General features: G+C 36.7%; 3 protein-coding genes and 1 non-coding gene across 5 annotated transcripts; 1 reads left to right on the top strand and 3 right to left on the bottom strand.

Annotated features, from left to right (window-relative positions):
- The first annotated feature begins 12687 nt into the window (after positions 1 to 12687).
- On the top strand, positions 12688 to 12761 carry TRNAV-AAC. Its single transcript has one exon. It is a non-coding gene; the product is annotated as a tRNA-Val (tRNA).
- Positions 12762 to 12916: 155 nt separating this feature from the next.
- On the bottom strand, positions 12917 to 16425 carry LOC116109686 (RHOMBOID-like protein 2). Its single transcript, XM_031395914.1, has 5 exons — positions 16003 to 16425; positions 14637 to 14800; positions 13990 to 14153; positions 13359 to 13609; positions 12917 to 13258 (listed from the first exon to the last, which is right to left on the bottom strand). The coding sequence occupies exons 1-5, from the start codon at positions 16263 to 16265 to the stop codon at positions 13147 to 13149; spliced, it is 954 nt and encodes a 317-aa protein (XP_031251774.1). The 5' UTR covers positions 16266 to 16425; the 3' UTR covers positions 12917 to 13146.
- Positions 16426 to 17889: 1464 nt separating this feature from the next.
- LOC116109673 (60S ribosomal protein L24) lies at positions 17890 to 19443 on the bottom strand. The gene is made up of 5 exons (XM_031395896.1): positions 19325 to 19443; positions 18933 to 19008; positions 18587 to 18688; positions 18306 to 18454; positions 17890 to 18197 (listed from the first exon to the last, which is right to left on the bottom strand). Exons 1-5 carry the CDS (start codon positions 19333 to 19335, stop codon positions 18047 to 18049), a joined length of 489 nt encoding a protein of 162 aa, XP_031251756.1. The 5' UTR covers positions 19336 to 19443; the 3' UTR covers positions 17890 to 18046.
- A 2039-nt stretch (positions 19444 to 21482) lies between these two features.
- On the bottom strand, positions 21483 to 23469 carry LOC116109666. Of its 2 annotated transcripts, none has more exons than XM_031395887.1 (4): positions 23033 to 23469; positions 22365 to 22934; positions 22068 to 22268; positions 21483 to 21969 (listed from the first exon to the last, which is right to left on the bottom strand). In XM_031395887.1, the coding sequence occupies exons 2-4, from the start codon at positions 22705 to 22707 to the stop codon at positions 21914 to 21916; spliced, it is 600 nt and encodes a 199-aa protein (XP_031251747.1). In that variant the 5' UTR covers positions 22708 to 22934; positions 23033 to 23469; the 3' UTR covers positions 21483 to 21913. The 2 variants fall into 2 exon arrangements, with proteins under 2 accessions (XP_031251747.1, XP_031251746.1); XM_031395886.1 differs by having other exon boundaries at positions 21483 to 21932; positions 23033 to 23466.
- Between the last annotated feature and the right edge of the window lie 990 nt (positions 23470 to 24459).

The raw sequence follows: 24459 nt of genomic DNA, 5'->3' as shown, positions 1-24459 counted from the left end.
GAAAAACTGCAATCCGAAAATGACATTTCCCTCACTCGCTTTTACAACCTCACGGAGAAATATCTTAAAATTGCCACGACCCTGTTCCTTCGACCAGCTCTCCTAGTCGGAGGAAGGAAAACAGGGGAGAGAGTAGTAGAAGGCTTGATCATAAATGGGCTAATGACGATCAGAGAAAATGAAAGAAACAATGGTTTGGCCCAAGAAATCTTATGCTAAGTAACTCATCGCGATAAGAATCAATACATTCCATTGAACGCATCGGTATTAACTATTCCAAATAAATCAAAAGAAGCTAATCTGCTTGGAGAGCCCGAGCCCATGAAAAATTCCCCTTAAATAAGAAACAGTAAAAAATATTGCCGTTATCATTGAGACAATGGGTACCATACCGATGAATACCGAGCTCTTAAGCAGTCTATTGAAGACCTCATTAAAAGAGGGCACTTCAAAGAGTATGTTGATGGTCCGACTCCTATTTGGGAGAAGGATCAAGAGGACGATGGGAAGAAGCGCCATGGTTGCAAGGGCCTCCATTTCGTCAGAATTATACTTAAGGGCCATACATGGGGAATTCTCAAGGTGCTCAGGAGAAGTATGCTCGGGAAGCTCGCCTTAACCCCATGAATGTGTTAAACACGGCACAGCAACCTGCTAAAGTGCACAGCGAGGAGGAGATTACCTTCTCATAGAAAGACGCGGTACGATTGCATTACCCTCATGAGGATGCACTCGTCATCGCGACTGAAATAAGTCGGTGTGAAGTCCACAGAATGTTGGTGAATAATGAGAGTGTCGTGAACATCCTATTTCAACAAGTATTCGAGGAAATGCAATTGGAAGAGGTAGATCTAAAGCCTGCCTCTATCCCCCTCTATGGCTTTCAGGGGATCATCTAATTCTCAAGGGAACGATTGCACTTCCTGTCACTTTGGGTGAGACCCACGAAGGGATCAAGATGATAGAATTTCTAGTGGTAGACTGTCTGTCCGCTTTCAATGTCATATTCCTTGAACTATGAAGTCAAATCAATGATGTACTCGACCGCAACGCAACTTACTAAATCGCGATAAGTACAATCAATCAATTCCCTGACCATTCAACAGGCAGGAAAATCACTCTAAAAAGAAAGATAGAAAGAGGGCCTTATCCTCTTTGTGTTTTGATAGCCGCAGTGGAAGCCAGTCCTAACCCCTTTCCAACAGAGCAGTGGGACGACCTCTACTCCGAAACTTCAAAGCTGTCACCTCAATCTATCATCTGAAGATGAAATTTCTCATTCCAATAGGGTGCGGGAAGGTCAAAGGGTCTCAGTGTGAATCTCGCGACTGCTATGTAAGTGCAGTGCATATGACATGTAAAGGGAAAAGGAAGCCAATGGGCATTCCTGAGTAGGTTATGGCGATCAGGAAGATCGAACCACAGTCAATTCTAGTGGAAGACAACATAGATCCTTGTGTTCAAGAGGAGTATTCCCACAGTAGGCTTGTTGAGACTCTATCTGAAGTGTCAGTCAACCAGAATGATCTGACTCGTGTATTGAGAATCGGAAGCAATCTCGACACTTAGCTTGCTATCGACCTAATGAGCTTCCCCAGACAGAATATAGATGTTTTTGCATAGATTCATGCTGACATGATCAAGATCATCCCGAATGTAATATGTCATGCACTCAACATCGATGGTGAGGTCAAGCTAGTTCATCATAAGAGAAGAGCCGTGGACCCAGTGTTAGAGTAGATGCCCTAGAGCCAATCAATTATTGTAGAATTGACTCTTTGTAATAATGTTCATTAATCAATAATAAAAGACATTTTATTCTATATCGCGTAGATCATTATTATTGCAATATGTATTGATATATGTCCTTAGAATGGTAGAACCGTGACGAGGGTATCAAGTGTTTCAAATCTTGATAGTGAGAACCCTATGAGCACATATGGTGACCATTCTAGAAACGTCCGTAGCCACAGTATTATTCTGAAGTAAGAGCACAGATAATACGGTAAGGCTATCATAGTGTTGAACGACCCTATCGAAAGGCAATGACTGATCTCACTTGTCAAGGTTGTTTAGTGACAACCTGGTGCAACACATGGGTGTTTGTTGTAGGCGGATATACCACAACAAGTTCACTGGACTGACCCACCAGAGGATTCCATATGGATGGTAACCCCAGTGTCTATGGAAAAAATCTTCTAACGAATGGTGGTGCATGTGATCCTTAGACTTGAGATCACCGGAGTACTTGTGCACCGATTGGTACAGTTTGACACTAGCCTAACGCAGTTCTATTCAGAGCTATCAGTACGGTGGTGATTGACTATATCAAGAAGTGTATCAAGACTATGGTGGATTGACAGAGGATTCATCACTCCCAGGTACGGGAGAAGTTATCTCACGGCGTAATTCAGTATATGGCAATGACACTAAAACTGTAGCCACAGTGGGATTGAGTTGTTGCTCTATCCATATTATAATATGGGTCATTGGTCCAGAAACCGAATATAAAATATCGAGAGTAATCGAACGTTGACACTATTTCTATGCCTTCGTCTCATAGAGATAACGTATGACGAAAGGATCGAATTGTACGGTAACCATATCGTTGACAGGTAGCTACTTTGCTGAATCCGAATCTATCGGGTGGCCATGATGCCTTGCTAGGGGCCAATCTTGGTCTGTGTATTAGTGAGACGATTAATTGGTGTTAATCGCAATATTATACACTACCGATATGATGAGGAGCCTATGGGTCACACACATAGAAGACAATTTAAGATCCAAGAAGAAAGAATGGCGTTTTCGTCTTTTTGGGCGAAAGGGTATTTTGGTAATTTCACATTGCAATTAAATTTGCTGAGGTCGTAGCCTTTTATTTAATTTGTTAGAAAAATTAAATAAGTGAAATTACGATTAAATGTGTGTTCGCACATATTTAATTAAATCATCATTATTGTTAAATGTTAATTAAATATTAATTGATTTTAATTGAAATAATGATGAATTAAATTAAAATATCTAATTTGGAGTGTTTGGCAAATTTGGGGGTGTTTGGGTTGGAGCCCAAGCCCATTCCATATGGGAATAGGGCAACTAAAATAAGACTATAAAAGGAAAAAGGTTTTAGTTGAAAAAAGAAGTGTGTGTTATTTTATTCATTCCTTAAAATTTTGAAAAGAAAAACCTCTAGCCAAAAACTCTCCCACGCCACTTTTACTGTTCCATTGAAAACAAACACTTTTGTTTTTCTTCTTGATTTCTTAAGGCCAAGGAGGATCTAGCAAATCCCTCCTTGGTTCTTGTTGATTGTCTTCGTGTGGACCTCTACGGTTCGATCCTACACTTGGATCGGTAGCAAACACGTTCAGAGACAATATTGGTGGAGCCTCCAAACGTGGGTATGGTTTCTCAAACCTTGAACTGAATTTTTGCAGATTTGATTATTTTATATAAACTGTGATTTTTGTACCCGGATCTTGGTTCTAAGGAACGATCCATAGAGTTTATGTTTTATTTTTCACTGCGTAACTGGGTCGTTTCCTAACACCCAGATCGTTATGTTGCTCTTAAGGTTGAAGTAAAAAAGCTCTTCTCAATCAGGTTCATTCGAGAGGGTTATTTCCCGAGTTAGGTAGTCAATCATGTTTTGGTGAAGAAACACAACGAATAATGACGAACATATGTTGATTTCATGGATCTCAAGAAAGCTTATCTGAATAATAGTTTCTCTTTTCCTAGAATTGATCAGCTTGTCGATGCCACTTCTGGGCATGAGCTGTTAAGCTTCATGAATGCCTACTCGGGGTATAATCAAATCCCAATGTACACATCCAATGAGTAGCATACCTCGTTTATTACAGATCGGGGACTATATTGCTATAAAGTCATGCTCTTCGGTCTAAAAAAACGCTGGGGCGACCTACCAGCGTTTGGTTAATCATATGTTTTCCGAGCAAATCGGAAAGTCAATGGAGATATATGTTGATGACATGCTAGTCAAGCCACATGTCACTTCAAATCACATAGCTAACCTCGCAGAAATGTTTGATATACTCCAAAGGTATAGAATGAAACTTAATCCTCTTAAGTGTTCATTCAGAGTATCCTTAGGAAAATTCCTTGGGTATATGGTTAACCATCGGGGAATTAAAATCAACCCTGAGAAGATCAAGCTCTCCTAGATATGAAAAGTCCCGTCAATCGAAAGCAAGTTCATAACTTGAATGAGAGAATAGCGGCTCTCAGTCACTTCATATCGAGAGTAACATATCGTTGTTTGCCATTTTTCAATATACTCAAGGCCAACAAGAGATTTGAATGGACTCCAGAGTGTTAGCGAGTCTTCCAAAGCATAAAAGAGCATCTCGAAAAGCCACATTTTTTGTCCAAGCCTCTTCCCAAGGAAATCTTGTTTCTTTATCTATCCGTCTCTCAGTATGCAGTCAGCATAACTCTTATTCGGGCAAAGGGCAGAATTCAGTGGCCAGTGTATTACATGAGTAAACGACTGCTAGATGTCGAGACTCGATATCTAGAAATGGAACGATTAGCTTATGCCCTACTGATCGCTTCTAGGAAGCTACGACCTTACTTCTATGCCCACACCATCCATGTATTAACTAATAACCCACTCAAGAAAAACCTTCAGAAGCCAGAGGCTTTGGGTAAGTTGCTTAAGTGGCCTATGGAACTAAGTCAATTAGATCTGCATTACAGACCAAAAACAACAATTAAAGGGCAGGTTGTTGCTGACTTTATTTCGGAGTTCACTCATCAGCCAGATCGGGAATCTAAATAGCCAGCCAGTGAAATTGTCCAGAAAACTGTTCGAAACTTGTCAACCTAGAGTCTTTACGTTGATGGGTCTTCGAACAGAAAAAGAGTCAGAGCTGGTCTTCTGTTCATTAGCCCTAAGTGAACTCGCATTTACGGAGCCCTAAGGTTTGGATTCAAAGCTATGAATAATGAGGCCGAATATGAGACGTTAAATGCTAGTCTACGACTAGCAAGAGAAATGGGATCAGATATGGTCAACATTAATAGCAACTCCCAACTAGTTGTCAGTCAGGTTCTAGGAGAGTATCAAACCAAAGAAGAGAATATGATCAGTTACTTGAAGAAAGCCAAGGCTGTACTTGAGCCCTTCAAGGACTATAAGATCAGACAAATCCCGAGATATAGTAATTCTATCGCGTATGCTTTGACAAAGATAGCCTCATCATTGGACTCTGATGCTTCGGAAAGCATTCCAATCAAGTACATCGAAGTTTCCAGCATCAACTCACCTAATTAGGTCGTAGCCGCAACTGAATTCATTTCCTCGATGACTCCGATTATTCAGTATCTTAGAGATGGGGTTCTTCCTAACAGCAAGACTGAGGCAAGACTCCTGCGAACTAGAGCCACTCATTAAACTCTTATTGGAGATCAGTTGTATAAATGAGGGTTTAACACTCCCCTCCTCCGATGTGTAACAGATGATGAAACATACTATTTCATAAGAGAGATACATGAAGGGATATGTGGTAATCACGCTGCCGCACGATCTCTCGCCAATAAAATTATCAGCCAGTGATATTATTGGCCCCTACTTTATGAAGATGCCTTTAACTTTCTGAAGAAGTGTGATAAGTGCCAAAAATTTATGAACATCCCGCGAGCTCCTTCCCACCAGTTAACAATGATGACTAGTCTTTGACCATTCTCTATATGGGGAATTGATCTCATCGGACCTATGCCAACCGATAAAGGTGGCGTTAAATATGCAATGGTCACAGTAAATTATTTCACTAAGTGGATCAAAGCAAAGCCTTTTGGTCGTGATCACTACAAAGAAGCTTAAAGACTTCGTCTTCAAGAACATAGTGTGCTGCTATGGGATTCCTCACACAATCATCTCTGATAACGGGAAACAGTTTGATAATGAGGAATTCAAGCAGTTTTGCGAAGAGCTAAAGATTCTTAAGAAATTCGCCGCAGTAGCATGATCGCAAGCTAATGGTAAGTTCAAGCTGTCAACAAGACTATCAAGCACACATTGAAAGCAAAGCTCGGCGCAGCCAAGGGCAATTGTGCTGATGATCTCCTAGAAGTTCTATGTGTATATAGAATGACTCTGAGAACCTCTACTTCGGAAACACCATTCTCGCTAGCATATGACTGTGAGGCAATGGTCCTACTGGAAGTAGGAGTTGGTTCACTTTAGAGAGATTCTTACAATGAAACAGACAATGAAGCATGCTTACGTGTAAGTCTGAACTTAGTTGAAGAACACCGCAACAAGGCTTGGTTAAGGATAACTTCCTACTAGCAGTTGACAAAAAGATTATTCGACTCTAAAGTCAAGGGAAGAGACTTTCAGGTTGGCAACCTAGTGTTAAAAAAAGTCATTCTCAGTACAAGAGAACCAAGTGCGGGGGTGTTAGGACTTAACTGAGAAGGCCCATATCATGTCGCTAAGGTGATACGACCTAGAATGTATTACCTCAAAAGGCTTAATGGTTCTGAAGTATTGCGAACTTGGAATGCTGAGCGTCTTCGCTCTTATTATCAGTAATTTTGAACTCGTTCATAGCTTGATCATTTTTTTACTTGCAAAATTTTCATTGTTATAAATATTATGAATAAGATTATTCCAATTCTTCTCAAAGAATTACTTGTGTCGTAATCTCAAGTTTTTAATAATCTTGTTATTTATAACGTTTTATAAGTTTTATGATCAGATATGCTATATTCGTTTTGCGAAATACTTGAGTTATAAAAGTGCTATCACAAGTGGTCAAAAGTTCCTTTTATATATTTAAAAATTATTTACAAGGTATGATTAAGAGCTACATCAGAAAAAAGAATAAGCACAAAATACTCTATTCGAACAGAGGAGAGAACGATCACTGGTCTTGATCACCAAGATCCCTGACTTCAGCCACCTCGACCTCTAGGTCATCCAACTGATAGTCGACCTCTGGGTCATCCGCTTGATCTTCAGCGACTTCTATTTCTTGCTAATCGTCCTCTGGGGTAGGTTCTTGTTCTTCTTGCTCATCGACCTTGACCATAGAAGCAAGAGCAACTTGGTATTCCTCGAGGAGGTTGGAGATATCAATGTTAGGATTGTTCGATCGCAGTTATAAATATCTTGCAGCGCCCAGTGAGCAACCTTTCTCTCCATTTTGAGGTTATGTTGCTTCATTTGCTCAGTCAACGAAGTGATTCGCCCACGAGCCAGCTCAAGATCTGTTTGCAGTGCCCTCTTCTGTTTCTCTGAGTTTTCCCATAACTTAGCTCAAGTCTTTTCTGCTGCTTTTTCGCAGTCTGAGCTCGCTTGTAGCTCATTTTCTCTTTAGCTCAACTCTCTAGTGAGCCTCGCTATTGTTCCTTGGAGCTCCTTATTGTCACTATCTTTCTTCTCAAGCTTGATATTCTGGAAGTCTGCTACTCGCAGAGCAGAATTCATTTCAGTCATGTACACATTTGCCTAAATGTAGGCAATCTTTGCCTCTGCATCTGAAGCAGCAAGGTCTTGCTTCAGTTTGGCAATTTCCTCCTTCATCTCGTGGAGTTTGCTAGCAAAGTTGATCTTCATCTTATTGTGGGCCACATTCAGGGCAAGCAAAGACTGCATGGAAAGGAATAAAGATTTAGTTTTTTTCTTAAAAAGCTAAAAGATCGACTTATATGAAAGAGTTCTCGAAGAGAACAAGTCATTTTACCTGACTTTGCATCTAAAGTGCGGTGGCCACCAAGTCGGTAGGTCGACAGGCCATGTACCAATCAAAGGTTTTGGCGAGTTGGCATTCTAAAAGGGTGCAAACCACCGACCGCAAATGGTCTGGTAGTTTTCCTAAAAGATCCAACATAGACGGGTCAAGCCTTGTTGTGACAAAGGCCCTTTCGACCTATTGCTCGCTTGCCTATTGCTTGCCTACTTCCCCTTGAACAGTCGTAGTTGCTCCCTCTTTCCCATACGAGCTCCTAAGGGCAGTCGAGGGCTTGAGAGCGTCCCTCGAGGTCATCCTCGTAGAGAAGAGTTGATAGGGTTATAGCCTATCTAGCAATATCTCGAAACCTCCTGGCTCAGATTCGGTTTCTCTTCGGTGGATATTGTCTTTCTCTTCTTTGACTTCTGGCCTATGGTTTTCTTCTTTGCCGGATGAGTAGTAGCAGGCCGAGAAACTTTCTCGCGTCGCTCAATGGTTTGCTGTCTTTCAGCACCAATTTGTATCCCCCTTACAGGGATATCGTTGGAGGTCGCTCTAGCTAGTTTAGTTGGATTAATCCTAGGGAATGCGAACCCCCCATGCTTCTTCGTCGTCTTTGCGACCTTCAATGGCATAAAGATGTGTCAGTAAAGAAAGTCTTCTTTGTTAATAAAGACTTAAATTTTTTCTGTGTAAGAAATACTTACGAGCTGGACCATCCAAAGATGCGTCGGGACTGAAAAACCTGTACTTCCAAAGGTTGACAGTAGTCACGAGCAATATTGCGTCATGCTCTAGTTGAGCAATCGACCGAATACTTCGATACAGCTACGATCAACTAGCGTCGACAATCTGGTTGTTTTATTTCCTGCAAGAAAGCAAAAGATTCGTTAGCCTAATATATTAAGGAAAGGTTAAAGTTAAAAGATGAGCAATTTGGAAATTAGAAGGAAAACCTACTTAGCTCCTTAAATTTACAAACTCCATCGTACTCGAAGAAAAAATACTTGGTTTCATAAGCCCCAGTGTTGTTGGGGTGACCTCCCGCGATCATTGATCGCTTGGAGAGGTAGTAGGAATCTTTGTCTTTACTCTTCTTTAAGTAGTAGGTGTAGCCGAGTTCCTCTGCTATTGGTTCACCAAGGTTGTGTTCGCCAAATGCGATATACATAGCAACCGCTATCATACATGCATTTGGTGTTAGCTAGAACAGCGCGATCTAAAAGTGGTCAAGGATCGACCTGATGTTGAGGTGAAGGGGTATCCTCACTTCACATTTAAAGATCGCTTTCAAGATCGTAACCAATACCTCAAGAGGATCCTGAGCAATGTGCGACCTATGTTGGAACACGTTTACGTTGATCGCGTATTGGTCAATTGCTCTTTGGATTTTGTCCTTCGAAACTGTTGAATGTATCACCTTTCCGGGACCCGTCGAGGTGCCCAGTAGTTGTGAGCTTCCCTCATTGGCTGTTCTCGCCTTAGGGATGTCTATTGCTCTTGTGTAGTTCTCGAGACCCATGTCACGATCTACACTCATGTAACAACTGCTGTGAACTAGTAAAATGCTTGCATAATAATAATAGAAAATGGGCCCAAAACTTTTCTTTCTATTATATGTAATAAGTCTTTTTTACACAAAGAGTATTATTTTACAAAATGCCGTTTACAAAAAACAAAAACAGGGGAAATAGTGTAGCTATTGCTCCTCGCTTGCCGACGCCCCTCCGACTGCATCATCACCTAGATCCTGCATCCACAAAGGAAAATGACGGGGTGAGCACAAAAATAATGCTCAGTAAGTAAACCCTCTATTTGTCTATCCCCGTAACTATTTTTCTTAATTCCTTCCTCACACTTTCTTTCTATTGTTTTCTACTAACGTTATGGCCTCATCTTACCGGGGGTACGGTCGGATGGCGTTCACACAACACCATCTCACTCTTCATGACTGTCGGGTGGAGTTCACACAGCACCAACCCGCTCTTAGTGACTACCGAGTGGGGATCACAAAGTATCTACCCGGTTTTCATAACTATCAGGTGGAGACCACAAAGCACCTACCTGTTTCTCATGACTTTTGGGTGATGATCACAAAGCATCAACCCGTTTCTAATAACTATCGGGTGACGATCACAAAGCATCAACCCGTTTCTAATGACTACCGGGTGATGATCACAAAGCATCAACCCGTTTCTGATAACTATCGGGTGACGATCACAAAGCATCAACCCGTTTCTAATAACTTTCTCTACTCTAGCACTTCTCATTCTCTCTATTCGTAGAGTAGTTGCATTCACAAAGTTCTCTACTCATAAAGTAAGTGCATACAGAAAGTTTTCTACTCTTCTTAAGTCACTTCTCAATGCACAAATAATGCATATGGATGGTTCATCTCCACTAATGCACTTATGAAATGCCAACATGCAATGTTGCAAGAATTAAGGTTCACTACTCATACTCAAACCTCTATTAGACATTTCATCAAACAACTCAAGTGCATAACAAGACCCTACTATAACAATAATTCTATGTCTTTCTCTAACCATCCAAAATGGGAGAAAACTCCCTCACATAGCCATAAATCCTGCCATAGAATAACGCTGCCAAAAAGGATTTCTCAATATCCTTCAATTCCATCTCAAACTACATTCCCAACCCATATCTCACTTCTTATAATTGAAGTGTATGAACAACCATAAAGCAATAATTATCTCCATTTAAATCTTAATAACATAGCATATCACATGTATATACATACACACATAATTGCTATTAACTCTCTATTCAAGAAAGTTCTCAAATCTCTACTTGGGTTGGGGTTTACTTACCTTGTGATGGAGAGATCTCACTAGCTCTTCCTTTCTCTTGGTTTGCTTGATTTTTCTCTACCCTTAGGATGCCTTAGATTGATTTTCTACCCCAAATCACTCCAAAAGCCCTCTAAAAATCCTTAAACAATTGAAAGAGAAATTGAGAGGAAGTAAAAAGGAGAGTGGCGGTGGAGAAGAAGAATGAAGGGTTTGCAATGACTTAATTCCTTTTAATACAATTTATGCACAAGCATTCCCATTTTGCCCTTACTCTTCCTTGGGAATTCCATCTATACCCTTTGATTCATTACAAACACATCCCCATATTAACATATTCTCCAAGCAAATTCCTTACATTTTACTCCCCACTTTTCCTACTAATTCGGGGTAGAATGGTCAAATTGCCCTTAGGGAAGAAAATATCTAAAACTTAACAAACATTTTGGTCGGCCCGTCGCCACGGCGAAACTGTCCAGCAGCTTCCCCGTGGGCTTCAACACCTCTTCGCCGCGGCGAAGATTCTTCTTCGCCCTGGCGAAGCCTGGAACACTAAACTTCTTCTATTTTCAACCAATTCAAGGCAAGTATTCAACATACCACTCAATCAAAGGCCAACCAAACAATAATACTAATAAACCGACTCAAATAAGAGCAAAAGAAGAAACATTAGCTACGTACCTCAAGTGGGGCGTTACAACTCAGTTCATTGATCGAGTTAGTCATGTCATTTGTAACAATGTGGTTGTTCTCAACTGCTAGTTTGGGCAAACACTCCTTGAGACAAGTTGGGTCGCGGCATAATCATAAAGTTCTCAAGATTCAATCTTTGAACCTTAAGAACTGGGGAGCTTCTATTATGCTTAAAAAATCAGGCCTAACGTTAGCCTATGTCAGAGAGCAGTAATCAGAGTTCAGGAAGGCTTTGCACCGTCTAGGAGTTGCCACGTTGCTCCATGACAGAAAAAATATTTGTATCACCAACTTAGCAGATTAAGGTTTTGTCCATGAGTGACTAAGGACTGCACACATGTCCAAGCCCCAGATATTTTGAGGATATTTCCTAAGTTATTAGCCAATGAGAGGTAATGAAGGACTTGCACGACATCTACCCACTTGTATATTTGTAATCATTACCTTGAATTCCTCAACTATAAATAGAGGACTCCCCCTCTCATTTTCGGGATTCTGATACTGAACCCTCATTCTGATTGTAATCTTTATTTTCAGAGTAAAGATAACCTATGGGAAAGAGATTGACTTGATAGTCTCTCTGAATACTTAGTTATTGTACCTTTGTTCGTTGTTCGCTATATGCGACCTCTTGTAATCTCTAATATATAAAAGAAACAGTGGACGTAGGATTTGCTTTAAGCATCCGAACCAGTTTAAAAATCATATCTTTCATTTATTATTCAGTGGTTGTATCTGATTATAATAGTTCACGTGTAATTTTTAAGAATACCTTAGCATTTTACATGTGCAAGTCGTTGGTGTCAAAATCACGTATTAACAAAGAAAAAAAAATTATGATTTTTTTGTTCCAAAAACATTTTATCAAAGTAGGATTAATTAGAGATATAAGGAATGACCTCTTTCTAAGCTCCAACATTTATTAGAAAAAATCTAATTTAATTTAAAATTACCCTTCTCCTAATTCTCACGACATATCAAACAATTAGAAAGTAATTACTTTTAAAAAAAATAAAGTTAAACAAATTTATGATTTTGGAAGGTATGAAAACTCGTAAAACCAAACTAAGGCATTCGAAAGGAATATGAAAAGCTACATTGGATTATTTTAATATACTAACTAGAATTTTATGTTTCAATTTTTAAACGCTAAAAACACTGTAAAAGTTTTCTTCTATAAATTGTTCTTTTTAGTAATTTCTGATATATAATTTTTTTTAAAATATTAACACTTAAAAACAGTTTATGTGAGACTGAAATAGTACCCCATACTTTTTATCATGCTGAAATTGACCCTCCTGAGAGACTGGTAATTAAAAGGGACACATCCCTTTTAGAAAGCTAAAAAACACCCCGTCATAAAATATGGCAACTTTCTCAAAAATGGGTGCCGTTTGCGATTTCTAATCTCTGAAGACGGTGGGGCCACATTTCAATAACTCGTTTTTAATAGTTATACTAAGAATTATAACTTCAAATAAGCAGGTGTCGTGGTGTAGTTGGTTATCACGTCAGTCTAACACACTGAAGGTCTCCGGTTCGAGTCCGGGCGACGCCACAATAAAAAGGTTTTTTTTTTTTTTCTTTTAAAATGTCAAAAGAAGCGTAAGAAAAGGGTTGGAAATTTGCAATATAGAGAAGAACCAGAATATGTATATCAAATAACAAGAGAAAAGTTAGATTAAAAGATAAATATATCATGTAATAGATCAATTTTTAAATTTCTAATTTCTTTGCATTCATACAATGGGAAGACATCCCGTGTAAACCAGATACAACTAAACTTCATGTCCAAGGAGACAAACTATGCATGTACACAAGTTAGAGCATCCATCCCAAACAATAAACAAATGAATATGTAATTAAAAAGGTAAAGAACAAAAGAACCAGAGTGTAATATAAAGATAAACAACATGCAAGTACAGAAAGGTGGAAAACTGTCATTAGTTCCCACAGTTCCATTTTGAGGTAGGTACACAACTTAGGTAATGGCACCATCTGCAGCGATCGTTTCCATTCTCTCCACGAAATAGCATCACCAATCCCACCGTGAATCTGCAATTTTTATGACATAAAACTTATCTTAGCTTCTTTCCGAATGACTATCTTTGCTTTAACTAGTATGTGTACAAAAAGAATGAAGGTTTGAACTTACCCGATAATTAGTAAAACCAAGGCGACAATCCAGAAAACATATTGGTAAACCTTATGCCTAGATTTCACACGAGCATGAGCAGGAAGATGCTGGCGCTCTGCCCAACCAAACTGAGGACGAAGTAACAAAACAAACCCCAGGAGGAACCCAGATAAGAAACCTCCAATATGTGCAAAATTGTCAACGTGAGGAAGAATTCCGACGGCTAAGTTGATGGCGATAATGACCACAAGAGTCAATAGAGCTGCAGCCTACAAGAAATGAAAAGCAAGATATATTAGTCATAATAACCCTCACAACTTTTTTAGTTTACTTTTCTGTCCAGAGTCCCAGTTGTTGGTTATGTATTCAACACCCAAACAATCAACACTATACCAAATTGGCAAAGTATTTTGTTTTCTCCCCAATTTGGAATTTTCATTTCAATTCCTTACTTTGTTAAGACCTAGATATATCTAGTCGGAAATCTTTTGGACTCAAACTAATTAAGTGCCAGTATATGAAAATGAACAAGGAAAAGAAAACGTTTTGTGCTTGATGCTTTTTCATTAAAGGGTAAACAAATTGGAAACTCTCTTCGCAATGAAAACATTCAAGAACTTAACCACTAAAACCAAGGGTTTTAACATACCTTATTAGTATAAATTGACCAATTAGTAAGAAGCTCAGATAACATGGCTCCAAGAAGTCCAAACAAAGCACCAGAAGCACCAACAGAGATATTGTGTTGAATAAAAAGCGACGACAGAATGCTCCCACCAAATCCTGATAATAAGTAGATGAGACCAACCCGCACTGCCGTCATATTTCCAAAATAATGTTAGAATATAGGAATATTGCAAAAAGCATTTTTATATTAAAATAAATTTAAAAAAAAAAAAAAAAGGCCATGAACAAAAATTTTCACGGCGGGCCAAGCCACCATGATTTAGGAGGTACCAACATAATTATTAGCTTAGCTATTAATACTTCCACTTTGTTATTATAGCATTTGAATGCAAAGAAATGGTTATGAGATAGTAGTCCCAGCAAAAAATGAAAAAACAGTGTCATAGCTTCTGTGTTTATTATCCTGGAAAGTTGACCTAACATATGCAATTTTAAATTTTACAACAAATGCAAACTGAATGCCATGCAAAGAGTGAAGACGCAAGGACAAGTCAAGCCATTCTTGAACAAGTAAGCCGGCAGGTAAGTCAACCTCTTAGCCACATTATTACTTATTTCAGTTTTACAACTAAATTTAGAATTTCATCCACAAGAAAGAAGGTGACATACAGAATCCAAACTGCTGTTCAAGGCGAATCCCAATGAAGACCAAGCTCAACATATTTGCCAGCAAATGAATAACACCGGCATGTAACCAGATACAGGTGATTAGTCGCCATCCTTGATGTCCATGCACTACCTTAGTCCACTCCAGGCCTCCCATTTTTAATAATCTGCATAAATAAGGAGAGAAAGCAAATTAAATTAATTGAGACTATAGTTCCTGGTTAAGAATTTGGTTGTGAATAAGTAACATGGTTGAGTGAGGAAGGGAAGTGGGGGAGATTGAAAAGCATGAAAGAGTAACTTAAGCTTCCACATTTGAGCCACTCAATTCAAATAGACAAATGAAACTATTTTGCATTAATTGAAACGACAAATTGAAAGAACCATGTTGAAGGTCTCCCAACATTTCCCTCCAGTACAAAGAGCAGCATGGTTATTACTAATTACTACAAAGGAATCTACATTTATATTATGTCAAGTCTGAACGATACATCTAGTGAGATATAGCAACCTAGATACAGTTACATCTCTGATCTACTCAGTTAATGATGCACCAAACACATAAATAACAGGATAACAGGATGACCTCCTAGTCTACAAACCTCTCATGCCTCACCAGAAAATCCATAAAACTAAGAGGGAAAGCTAGCAGTTTGGTGAAAATCATCATCTTGTATTCAGGAAGCAATATAAACAATTCATTATCTTTGATAGTAGAGCTCAATCTTCACATGGATAATTGATGGGTAAGATAAATCATCCAAAAATGTCAGCCCACCTTACTTCATTTAGATAGGGATTTAGAGGAGCTCAGGCAAGAAAATTTTCCTAATACTAGAAGATTTTAATTGCCTGGCAATATGAAAATAAAAGAGCACCTAAAAATACGCCTCATGAAGCTATTTTGTCTCCCACCAAATCTCCACAAAAATATTTTTCCAATCAAAAGATAATAAGAACATGAAACTTAAAAACAACATTTTGTAAGAGAAAATAAATCAAATGAAAAAGGACTATTTCAACCAAGATCTTAACTTAAACATCTTACCTCGCGCTAGGATCAACACCGGAAAACTAAAGAATCCAAAAGCTAAAGAAAAAACAGTATCACAGTCATAAAACAAAATCAAAACAATAAACCAATTAGACCAAAAACACTAATATTCAAAATTTAGAATCTCAGACTACTTTCAAAGAAAAAAAATATGCATGTATAAACTTTACTCGCAATCTGAAACTCATAATTAATGTATAAATCCAAACTATCAAGAAACCGAACCAAACCCACATCTAAAACACCAATTAATTCACATAAAAAAGCAAAACTAAGACCAAGAATCAAGAACTTAGTGAAAGAAGGAGAACTCACGTAGTAGAAGAAGGACCAAAGAGAGGATTTTCTTTAAGGGGCTCAAAGGATAGCCTGCGGAGAAACTTAGCAACACAAGAACCATCCGCATGCTTGGGACAATTGTTGACATACATGGTTACAATGAACACAGCAACATTAGCCAACACAAACATGGGGATCAACCAAGAAGTCCATTGATGATCATTGGAGTCAACATAATAAGAAGCAGAATTATAGGCGTTGGTTCTATGTTTTCCCCGTTCAAGATCTTCGTTTGCCATTGCTGTTACAAAAGAGCTCTGGTTTTGCTTCGGTGGTGTGGTTGTTGTTTATATTTGTACAAAGATTGCAGAAAGAGAGATTGTGAAGTGTCTTGTAAGGGAGTTTTCAATGGCCGAACAACACGTTCTTGTCTTATAGTTTTCGTTTGTTTTGTGTCAGAAAGAGAGAGGAAGATTGCTCTCTAGTGCAGGCTAGATTTAACCGTTGAAACTGGTACTTTGTTTCTCTTTTACTATTATTATTGGTTTTGCGGTGGAATGGAAGGGGAGGAGACTCCTTGTGTTATTATTTATTTACCCCTCTGTATTAATTAATTAGTTTTTTGTAATTTTTTAATGTATTACTGAGGATCAAACTTAACAATCGTGTTTCTGTTAATCTATCTAAAAAAAGGAGTTTGGTCCACACGGAAATAAAATACATTCTGAGGAGGAGGATGAAACTTGAAAGAGGCATTTCCCAATAAGGGCATCCATTCAAGGTGAGGGGTTACTTTGGTAATTTCATAATCAAAATAATTTAAATAAAAACGCGTAGTAGGTGGAGGTGTCAAATTGTATGAGTTGGCAGTTGTAGTTTGTTGTTTAAATTGCTTACTTCTAAGCTACTCTCTCTTTTACTGCCATCTGGCACCAATTTAATATCTCTTTTATTTTTATTCATAAAATTAGGAGTTGGTAATATAAGAGTAGAAAGAATTCCGTTGATAAGAAAAGTTCACCAAATAATATTCTCCTCCTTTTACACAACCCTATTTATTGAGACTACAGAAGAAATAAAAAGAATAGTACTATACATACATCATTCTCATACAATATTTCTCATACAACATTATGTGGCAAGATGTGATTGGGTGAAAGTTTAATTTTAACTTTAAATTAATTAATCATATCTTGCCACATAATGTTGTATGAGAAATGTTGTATGAAAATGATGTATGTGTAGTATTACTCAAATAAAAATCTCTTCTTGCTAAACAGAAAAATAACACTTCCTTTTACGCAAAAAAACAAGTTCTTGTTTAAAGAATAGTGTTGTTACTTAGAATTGTTTGATTGTTATTAGAGGAAGCTAAGAGGATGTCTTGAAATACTAGGATTGGTGGGTTTGTTGATTTGGATTTATAATTTTCAAATTGATGGGTAATGGATGTGCAAAAGAAGTGGTTATTGAAGTTCAATTGAATCAATGGAGTCGTAGATCAGGAATTTACAGACGAATCTGATTTAGTTGCTAAAGTCCTTGAGTGAAAGCTCAATCAAGCTTCTCAATTCTCATTGCGCATGCCACAAAATTAAAATTAAATACATCATCTTATGCAATCAATTCACTAATAAAATACCATTCCTCCCCATGAACCATACGGTTCTACAACTTGATTCTTATCACTTAATGTAACCTTTCCATCAAGGCTTCACAATTAAATTTAACAGAGTAAAATGTGCTAATCAAATAACAAATGGTGACCTGAGGGAGAAACCGTTATTCAGTGATTTCTGGGAAAATTGTATACTGTCAAACTATAAGCTAGCAGATGTGATAAATCAGAAGACCAAAACATATCAAACACCATCCATCAAGATATACTCAAAAAGTAACAAATGATGCATTAGAAAACTTCAATTTAAGTAAATAGTAAACCAATATAACTCCCAACAAAAATCATAACAAAAAGAATAAAAAGATCTGGCCATAATGATTAATGGATCCATAAATGAAATAAGGAAACAAAATCTTAACTGTTTATACTACTAAGGAAGAAGAGAAGAGAGGAAGTAAATCATCGCTTTCCACCACCACCACCAAGCTTGGGGCCCTTAGGCATAGCCCCCTTAGGCATGCTACTCTTACTCTTCTGTGTCTTAGCCATCAACTCTGCTTTCTTCGCCTTCTTTTCATCCTTAGTCTTCTTGATCCTCTCCTTAATTTCACTAATAATCATAAAACATATTCAGAGTTTGCAAAGCTAGCAAAACAAAGAATTTTATTCTCAATACCCATACCAGGGAAAACATCACAAATGGACATTAAGCACATACCGAAGTGCAGCCTCCCTTGCAGCATCTCGGACTTCTGGCTTCTCAGTCCTCTTCTTCTGTATAACTTCCAAGGTGGCACCAACAATAGACCTAGAATACGGTTTCTTGGTGGATCGGCGCTTCTTCTTCACGGCCTCAGCAGCAATGTCCTATGAATAGCAAATAAAAAATATAAACAACTGAACTCTAGTGTAACTAGTGATAAATTAGGAGATCAAGATTTTACGAGAATTTTATTTTCCTGTACATATGACAAAGGGCATTTCCAGAAAAGAAAGTACCTTCTTATGTTGTTTCCTGTACATGGCCGTCCATGTAAGCTTTGACGGCTTCAAACGGTTGTGGAAGTACCTCTTGCATTTTGAGTTGGCAAAGAGGAAAACCTACATCAATAACAAAGAGGGCATCACTTGTCTGAATAATCTATTTGTGGTCTATACATATAACATAAATATGACAAAATTTCCCATTAACATAATCTATTAATCAGCTATTTGCACACTTAATCAAATTCTACAACATGACAGAAACATGCAAAAAGAATCACCAGAGGGATGCCTACAAAAATTTGCTCCAAGATTAGTCAACAAATCACAATAAAATATAACAGCCCGATAGCAAAAATACCTGAGAATCAGAGCGAACAAATCTGATACCCTTACCAGGGTATATCTTGGCACCACTGAATCGGCAGAGCTCAGTCCTGATACAGCAAATAAGTAAAACAGAATTTTAGAATTTGCAAGAGAAGCAACAACCACATAACATATAATTAAATTTTATGTTATTATCTCGGCACATTAGTGATATTCCAAATAGTTAAATAACAGTTTCTTTTTTCCTGAACAAAATACTTTGCGGATTTTAACGTAGTATTTTGAGATCCCAGTTCTATCGTGTTATGGATGTAAATGACTTGAATCAGATATAAATAAAATTACATAAAAGTTACAATGGAAAATTGCAGAGAAGCAGAATGAGCACAAGAAATGATAGATGAAAGAAAGAGAGAGACGTACTTGAGAACCATGGTTGCTGATGTTGGTCGCGCGGCTTAACTTCCTCTCTAAAATCTCAGAAACCCTAGCCGACAAGCTGCCAAGCACCCAATATGACCGTGGCTTCAAAGAGGTTAAGGTCTTACTGAGGTAACGACGTCGTATATAGAAGTGCTATTGTTCCGGTGGGTGTAAAGATGGGTTCTTGGGCCCTATGAGAAATCTGCATAAGAATGGATCTATTTGGCCCACAATTCATCCAATGATCGCACTTTCTAACATTAGTCATATTTTATGCATGCTTGTTTGTTGTGGAATAGATATTTTATTTTGACCCAAAAAAAAAACTCCTTTTAATCCTTATTATTAATTTTTTTAAATAAATATATATTTTACATGAGTGTTATTATTTAAGTACTAATAAAATTATTTAAATTAAAATCATTAAAAATTTTAATTTTATAAATATCAAATAATTTATTCCATAATTAACCTTGATCTTAAAATGGTCATTGTGTTATATCTTCAAATTTTGAAACCTTCAAAATATGGATTAAGCAGATGGCAGTGGCACTATAAATCCATATGGTAAAAGCCAATAATATGCACTATGATCGGTAGTTGCAACTCAATTCAATAATAAAACCAAAATCTTTCCAAAAAAGAGAGATATTGGATATGGTTAAATGGTTGCTTTTGAAATTGGTTTTTGACATGTTGTTTATCTTTTTGGATCATGTTTATTTGGTTATGAATTTGATTTTGCTATTTTTTTTTTTTTTTGAAATTTCGATATTTTGATTTATTGCTATTTGTATTTTATTTTATACATTGTCTTGGTAATAGTTTTGATTGATATAATATATTATGACATATTTGTTGTAGATACAGTGAATAAAAGAATTAATAATAGTAATTTTTTTCATTATTACACATTTATATGTACTCATTGAATCGAATTTGCTAATATTAATTATGGTGGATATTGATTTCGATAATATTAATTTTTTTTTAACCTAATTACGTCTTGTCTTTGTGTGGATACCGATCGTGCATTTCTACGTTGGATTTGCTTATGAATTTGATTTTGACATTATGTTTCAAATTATATATTATCAAATATTTGTTGTAATGCTTAAGGAAATGTTCAATTAATAAGTAATACTTTATTTTAATTATATTTAAATTTTATCTAAAAAAGCAATATTTTATTGTGATTTTTTTTTTTTGATATTTTGAATTGAATAATTAATAATAGTAATTTTTTTTTTTCACATTTATATATACTCACAAGTTGAAAGGCCCGCACATTGTGCGGGTTGTTTATGAAAGTGGTTTTGACAGAAAATAAATAAATAAATTAATTAGAGAAAGAACATTTTAGTGATAGGAATATATTCAATTTTCAAAGCAAAGAAGAGGAGTTGCAACACTTTTCATAGAACAATTTGGGAAGCATTTCACCCAGATAAGATATTATGAACTTTAACTGCAGGTCAAGATTCATTCAAGCCAAAACCAAAATTAAACATATCCCAGCAAAATATTCTTGACTTTTGCATTGCATTTGCAAAACCATCATGCTACAATTTTCACATAAAAGAATACAAAACAATAGAATTTAAGTCTCATCATTAAGCTTAAATTCGTAGACAACTCCACAACAAAATATTATTCAGGAGAATCCCATTTAATATGTTTATATAATAAAAAGATCAAACCATAATAGATTGCAAATTTGCAATGATCAAAACAGGGCAAGACTACAAAAATTGCTTTACTCCAAATTTTGGTTTCACATAATCCTTATAATTCTCCTGTCATGTATTTCAGTTTGTTCTTAAGCAGGTAAGTAGTCCAAATTTTATAGTCACAGATTCACACCAACCAGCTTCTTCAGCATCATCTTTACAAGTATCATCTCTGTCAGTTGTAGTGAAAATCAACTGATCATTCTCTTTATTGAGTCATCAAAATTTTAAGCTATAACAAAGAATCTCATTGAAAACAAAGTGCCAAACCACACCACAACAATAACTTTCAATAACAATTGTCAAAATTCTGCATCCTTTCCAATTCAGACAAACAAATGAATTGGAAACAGCAAACATCAAACAATTTCAACAGACGAATACAGCAAATTATACCATTTTGGAACTTCTATTAACAAAAAATTCCGTATATTTCTCAAAATGTATATAAGCATATTGAAAAGATTATCACCCTTACAACGCAACTATATATTTATAGCATCAAAGAGAAAACAGAAAAGCTTACAGTATTAAAGATGAATTTAAACAAAAATCAAAACCCTTAAACTATACTCATTAGTTTGCACTCTAATCATCGCTGAGCCAATCTTCAATGTCATGCGCGCTCATTCTCATTGACGCTTGTCTTGCCCATTTCACGAACTTTTCTGCCTCTCGACTAACCTTTTCTTCCTCCTTCACTGCCTTCTTTAGCATCTTTTGCTCTTTCACTGAGAAAATACCCAAATCCGATAAGAACTCATCGTTTTTACTAATCATTGATCAATCTTCCTTGCTCTTTGGCTAGATAATTTTCTTAGGAGAACACCAAAAACAACCGAGGCGGAGAAGGCGAACCTCATGATGAATTTGTAGAACTGAATAGAGAAGAAAACGAATTCGATGAAAAGGGAGCTGACAGTTGGACAATGTCAAGATAGCATCAATGAATCTATTGAATCATAATTCAAGTCAACTCATATTAATAGGCAAGACCAAAATAGTCAAAGTACCAGTTTTTTCCACTTTAGGAACTCCAGGTTTTGGTGGTTTACAGGCATTATCTATTCCATCATCGTGATTTGGCTTTTCAAAATCAAATTTCAGTTTGCTCTTCTCTTCAATAGGCTCAATCTTCATCTCTTCCACTTCCTTATTGTTGTTTCCTTCTTCACAAACCTCCCTGCCTGTTCTTCGTCCTTGACCAAAGATTTTTACCCAAAAAAAGAAAAAAAAAACATTGATTATTAAATTACCAAAACTTGCAATCAGAATTAAAGAAAAAAAAAAAGCATTGATTATTAAATTACCAGAACCCGAATCAGAACTGATGGTAGATTGGTTGTTGAAATTGTTCGTTTGAAGCCCATCATCAGAAACCCCGGATATGCAAGTGGGGAACTGAAACTTCAAAAAGTTGAGGCTGGGAATAGAAGCCAAGCCAATAGAAGATGAATTCGAAACCTTGGAAAGTGAAGCATCCACCAAATCTCTACAACCCAGATTGATCCATTTGGGCTTCCACGCCCAGCCAACCAATATCCCAACAATCACAACAATCCACAAAGGTGCGATAAACATTATCAACTCTCTTAAAACATCACCCATGGTGGATTTGTTAAAAATCTCCCATAAAACCGAAGTCAAACCCATGTTATTTATTATATTTAATAAACCAAAAGATAAGAAATATACAAATAGGAAGAGAACCAGAAAACCCTCGATTGATATATATTCTCCAACCACATTTAATTGAGATGTTTTCTCCGATTTTGATGTAGATATTTTTTATTTTGGCGGTAGCTGCTTGCTTTCAAACTTAACAGCGGAACCAACGGGGTTTGAAGAATTATCAAACTCAACTTTCTTCTCCTTCTTGGCTGCATATGCCGTAGTTTAAGAAAAAAAGAAAACATAAACTCATGAGGGGTAGAAAAACAAAATATTTATATTGGATTAAAAGCTTGCGATTTGTTACCTTTCTTGTTCCGTGAGCCTGATCTGAATTTCTTTGACCTCTGTTCATGTTTTGTGAACTTTGATTTTTCTGATTTCATATATGTATGAGGATCCGCAAGCCCTCGATTTATGTGTTATTTATCCATTCTTACTTTTTTTATGCCAATGTTGGTGACTGGAGATAACTCTCTTCAATTATTCTTGGGATGGGAGGGCCAGTAGAGACGAAGGCTTTTGTCAATGGCCGTTGGAGTTGGCGGTGCTCGGACCTCCAATGAACCATGCTTGTGCCGTCTTCTGCATTTCTAGCAAGTATTGTGATTGTGAGATTGAGTGTCAGAGATGGATCTGATTGCTCTTCGTCGTCGTCATCTTCATCGGAGATCTGAGCGGCTTTTTTTTTTTTTTTTTTTTTTTGTTCAGTCTCTCTCTCATTTAGTTAAGATGCGGAGATGGAAAGGTCAAAAAAAAAAAAAAAAACAATTTATGTGAATGGTCTGTCTTTACAGAAATTAATGAAGTTTTAGTTAGACTATTGGATGTCAAATACGTGCTATTAGTAATTTAATACAATGTAACGAAATAAAACTTATCAAACCTTTTCGTATTCACCAACCCTTTAAATTCACATAACAATCAATAACGTTATCATTAATAACAAACAACATCAAACACCAATTACAATAAATTACGTACACTATCAAATCCAATTCATTAATTTATATCACATCATGACTAATAACATCTAACCAAATATCAAGAATCTAAATCAACACTAATCAAATATAACCAAATGTCAAACAATTTGATTAGGTGGCAAAATGAAAGAATTTTACCTCTTCAAATGGCAATGAATATATATATATATATATATATATATTTATTGTTAAACGACAGAACATTCATGAGTTTACAGCCCAGGGAGCCCATAAAAGAGAGTTATATTAAATAATGATACATACAATTATTTAGTAACAGCTTAATAGTTAATTAACTTCCATATCCACTGCTCAGTATGATCTTACATGCGGTTAAACAGAGCAACAAATTGATCAAAGTTTACACAATTTTTTTTCTTTGTTTCTCTTCCTTTATGATTCTTGAAAGAAAAGTCTTTTCACGAGGTATTTATGATTTTACAATTTTGTATTATATTGAATGAAAAATGTTATCCTTACAAAGACCCATACAAAAAGGGCTACAAAGTGACATCATCAAGAAGAAAAAACAAAGAAAAAACGGAAAGAGAGAGAGAGAGAGAGAGAGAGAGAAATCATGAAAATCAAGGGTTTGTCTTTGTATGCCCCCTTTGTATGTGTCTTTGTAAAACTAGCATTGCTCATATTGAATTATATCTTACATTGGCATTAGAGGATGATTTGAGGTTTTCATGTCAATATGTCACATGCTTTACGAATTATATGTATTGTATGTGATTTTCCCATC

The sequence above is a fragment of the Pistacia vera genome, unplaced genomic scaffold (assembly GCF_008641045.1).
Source record: "Pistacia vera cultivar Batoury unplaced genomic scaffold, PisVer_v2 Contig587, whole genome shotgun sequence".
NCBI lineage: Eukaryota > Viridiplantae > Streptophyta > Magnoliopsida > Sapindales > Anacardiaceae > Pistacia > Pistacia vera.
This window is presented reverse-complemented; position numbering and strand designations above follow the sequence as displayed.

Bases quoted from the DNA above. Each gene is read 5' to 3' on its own strand.
- LOC116109666 (XM_031395886.1), bottom strand. From the start codon at position 22,707: ATGGGTTTGACTTCGGTTTTATGGGAGATTTTTAACAAATCCACCATG. The intron at 22,269-22,364 runs GTAATTTAATAA...TTTTTTGGGTAA, and splicing joins CAGTTCTGATTCGGGTTCTG to AAATCTTTGGTCAAGGACGA. The intron at 21,933-22,067 runs GTACTTTGACTA...TTCTCTATTCAG, and splicing joins TCCTAAAGTGGAAAAAACTG to TTCTACAAATTCATCATGAG.
- LOC116109673 (XM_031395896.1), bottom strand. The intron at 18,689-18,932 runs GTATTTTTGCTA...TTATTGATGTAG, and splicing joins TTGTTCGCTCTGATTCTCAG to GTTTTCCTCTTTGCCAACTC. The intron at 18,455-18,586 runs GTACTTTCTTTT...TGCTATTCATAG, and splicing joins ACAGGAAACAACATAAGAAG to GACATTGCTGCTGAGGCCGT.
- LOC116109686 (XM_031395914.1), bottom strand. From the start codon at position 16,265: ATGGCAAACGAAGATCTTGAACGGGGAAAACATAGAACCAACGCCTAT. The intron at 14,154-14,636 runs GTATGTCACCTT...ATATGACGGCAG, and splicing joins TGAACAGCAGTTTGGATTCT to TGCGGGTTGGTCTCATCTAC. The intron at 13,610-13,989 runs GTATGTTAAAAC...CATTTCTTGTAG, and splicing joins GGTCAATTTATACTAATAAG to GCTGCAGCTCTATTGACTCT.